Genomic DNA, 3,374 nt, shown 5'->3' with positions numbered 1-3,374 from the left:
ATCCATTTCAACATGGTCCAATAATCCTTTATTATAATCCCTTGCTCTAAATCTGGAAAAAATGTTTGAACAGAGTTTTGTTGGTTTTGGCTGAAGACATCATTAGCTGCTGGATGCCTTTTTCCTACTTGAGGAAAGAATTTCCCAAATGGATCAAGGTAGAAGGTTTATCCAAGATTAAAAGCCTAAATTTTAAAACACAGCAAAGTTCTGAAAGACCTGAAAAAGGCAGAGCTGCTTAGGACTTATACAGAAAACACTCTAAGTATCCTATGAAATCACTGACAAGAGACTGGAATTATTTAAAAAGGATTATTTATTAAACATATTTCTTTACAAAGTACAATCAATGGTTTGCATTAAATTTTGGTGTTTGGTATTTGCCTGTATGTACATAAAAGCTTATAACAGAAAATGTGTCTTGATTTTACACATGGGACACAATACTGAGTTACCTCTGTATTTTGATTTCTACCAACATAAGCAGTTGATAATAACTTTCAGCTTATCTGCTGTTTTTTCTAAACTTAAGTTGAAGAGACAACATTTCTGCAGAGTGTCAGTATTTATCAATGTATTTAATTATGACAAAGTAAAAATGAATAATCATTCCACTGAGCATGAGTGGAATATGGCAATTTTTGGCAGGTTATTGGACTATCCTTATGATCCTAAAAATCATTTTTTGCAGTTATAAGATAAGAAGAATTGAGGAGCTAGGTAAGTTTAATAATACCCTATTAGCAGCAGTTGATAGTAAATGCAACATAAGATTTGTTTTGTCTGTCATACAAGGACGTGTCCTAGCAGACACTATTGTACTGTTCTCTACTTGAACAAAAGTATCTGCATGTATTTTATGTCTTTGGAAAAACAAAACAAAAATAAAGAGACAAAAAGCCATTTATTGTCATGAGTGACTATTGCCATCAGCTAATATGAATGCATTGCTAAAATTAGTGAAGACATGAAAATGCTGTAAGGTAAATATATACAGAGTTAAAATACATTTCTTATCCACTAGATAGTGATTTTTGTGGCACTGTGGTTTTCAGAATATAACATCTGTTGAGAGCAATGTAATTTTCAGTGCAAGCTAAAGCAAAAATACCTGCCCGCTGTCATAAACATGACAAACAAATCTGGAATGTTCAAAGAAAGTTCATCTTCCACTTCTCCACTCTTGAGGCACCTTTAAGACATGGCACTTACTGTAAACCATCTAAAAATCAAGAAAAGCAGACACAGTAAGCCTGAATTTCCCATAACAACTTTAAAAATCACTGCCAGAGTCACTTGCATACGTAAACGATGCCTGTGTAAGGTTTGCCAGCAAAGCATCTTTCCTGAGAACAGAGCTGGGGCACTCTCTGTGCATCATAAGTGTGCGTGCTCAGAGCTGTGATCACTGTCGTGGCTGTCATCGTTTGCTAGTGAGTCCCCCGTGTGCTGGAGACCAGCTGCGCTGATGCCAGAGAGCTCGGAGGGGAGCAGTGTGCCCTTTTTCACATTCACCAGTTCCTTCTCCCGGGCTGCTGCCCCTTGCTGGCCCCCTTTTACCCGCTTCCACTTCATTCGTCTGTTCTGGAACCAAACTTTTACCTTCATGGAAGAAAGACAAAACCAGAAAATAAGGATGGGGTCATTGAAGGTAATTGCTTTTCTGTCTGTATGGTAAAAAGAACAGCAAGCACGCAAAACAGTTTTGGATAGGACGTGAACCCTGGGGATGTGAGGATAACGGCTGCAAAGGAGGGAAAGGGGTTACCGCAAGAAGGCAGCTGGGCTATCTGCGGCAGACAGCTCCACAGGAAGCTCTCAGAGCCCTTTAGAAAACATTACAAAGTTCACACACTCTTGAAAAACGTATTGATGCCATTTCACAGGTACAGAAACAGTGGCAAAATGGCTCCCATCAAGAGACCGCAGAGAAGAACCTACCTTTCGTGTACCAGAGAGCTCAGTCTGGTGGCAGGGAACCCTGCTGCTGCCCCTGTGCCTAGAGTGCTTTTTATTACCCTTCAAAGGAGTATAGTTACAGTGGAAAGGAACTTGCACTGAAAAATTTGCCTTGCTTTCTGCTTGTTCGTCTCTGTAAACTGGTGGTGAGTTTCAGGTGGAACACTTTAAAAGCTTGCTTTTCTTTTTTTGCTTGCTGAAGTATCTGACAGAACATTTCTTACCATCAAAATTTACAACTTTCCTGTCTATTTCACAAATGTATTTAAGTTATTCTGGAGGACCGATCTTCAATTCCACTACATTTAGCCATAGATTCTTGCCAAAATTTTCAGAAAAATAAATACCCCCAGAGCCGACGGGCAAGGCATTTATAAAGTTGAGTCAAAATCAGCAAATAATTTCAGATGGAATGGTAAAGAAATTTCTAGCATTAAACATTAAATATGTATCTGCATTTAAATCACAGTAAACCCCAAGATTTTATGCCAGCTGAAACTCATTTCCCCATCTCCCCTATTTTGTATAGAAAAATACGGGGAGGGTAGTAAATATAAATTATTTTTGCACAGTTCTACAGTACCAGCACTGCAAACCACAAAGACCTTTTTTTTCAATAGCCAAAAGAGAAGAGAAAAAGAAAAAAGATGTGCATAGTATCTGTCATATATATTGGACTAGATAAAAGGCTGATTTCAAATCAACTTAAAATATTGTCACCGGAAACAGTATGAATAGAAGATTATTGGGTTTGACCCATTTAGAGTTAATGTTGCTAAAATATTCATGTGTGTGTGTCTGTGCAGCTCGTCAGATAAAGGTTCCATAGAAAAATAAACAATGTCTGCAACTTTTCACTTGGAGAGAAAGCAAGAAAGCTTGTAACGCTGGTGTATCCTCTGCTGTGTTCAGCAGAATGTGTTTCAGAGTTTTAAAAGAAACAGCAAGGATCAGGCACAGCAGGACATATTGTACAACATGACTAACAGCCACAAAAATGCTGTTTTGCTGAGTCTGACTTACACATTCAGGAAACATCAAAGTGTTTAACCTTCACTATCACTTTGAATTTTACATTACAATTTTACTACAACTGAACTGATAGTTGATGTCACTGTCAGTATGTAGGTATGTGGGAAGGAAGAGGAGTATATTTTTTTTTTTAGATCCTATATTCATTCCTGTTAAATCTGATGTGAGCTGTTAAGGCCAGTCACTTGGGAATGGAGCAAAATGATTCCAGGTTAGTCAAGAGCCTCAAAGAACAGCACATCCTTTCCTTTAGTCAACTCATCAGAGCCAAAGAATCTGGCTTGTAAAGCGAAATGAGTGTAAAGGGGAAGGTATTTATTACTGACTGCTCTGATGTTGAGAATTATCATACTTGGGCCATATATCAGGGTGTCCATGGAAAG

The 3,374-nt window shown here is 38.1% G+C and overlaps 1 protein-coding gene across 1 annotated transcript in view; it reads right to left on the bottom strand.

Annotated features, from left to right (window-relative positions):
• Window positions 1–305: 305 nt before the first annotated feature.
• LOC104499610 (homeobox protein MOX-2-like) overlaps window positions 306–3,374 on the bottom strand; it is a 14,073-nt gene continuing 11,004 nt past the window's right edge. Inside the window, exon 3 of the mRNA XM_010143137.1 lies at window positions 306–1,602. Coding sequence (XP_010141439.1) covers window positions 1,378–1,602 — 225 coding nt within the window. The 3' untranslated portion in view covers window positions 306–1,377. The remainder of the gene's footprint in view (window positions 1,603–3,374) is intronic.

This window comes from Buceros rhinoceros, unplaced genomic scaffold (genome assembly GCF_000710305.1).
Source record: "Buceros rhinoceros silvestris isolate BGI_N320 unplaced genomic scaffold, ASM71030v1 scaffold3649, whole genome shotgun sequence".
NCBI lineage: Eukaryota > Metazoa > Chordata > Aves > Bucerotiformes > Bucerotidae > Buceros > Buceros rhinoceros.
The sequence above is the reverse complement of the archived record's forward strand: the minus strand, read 5'-3'. Positions and strand labels throughout refer to the sequence as shown.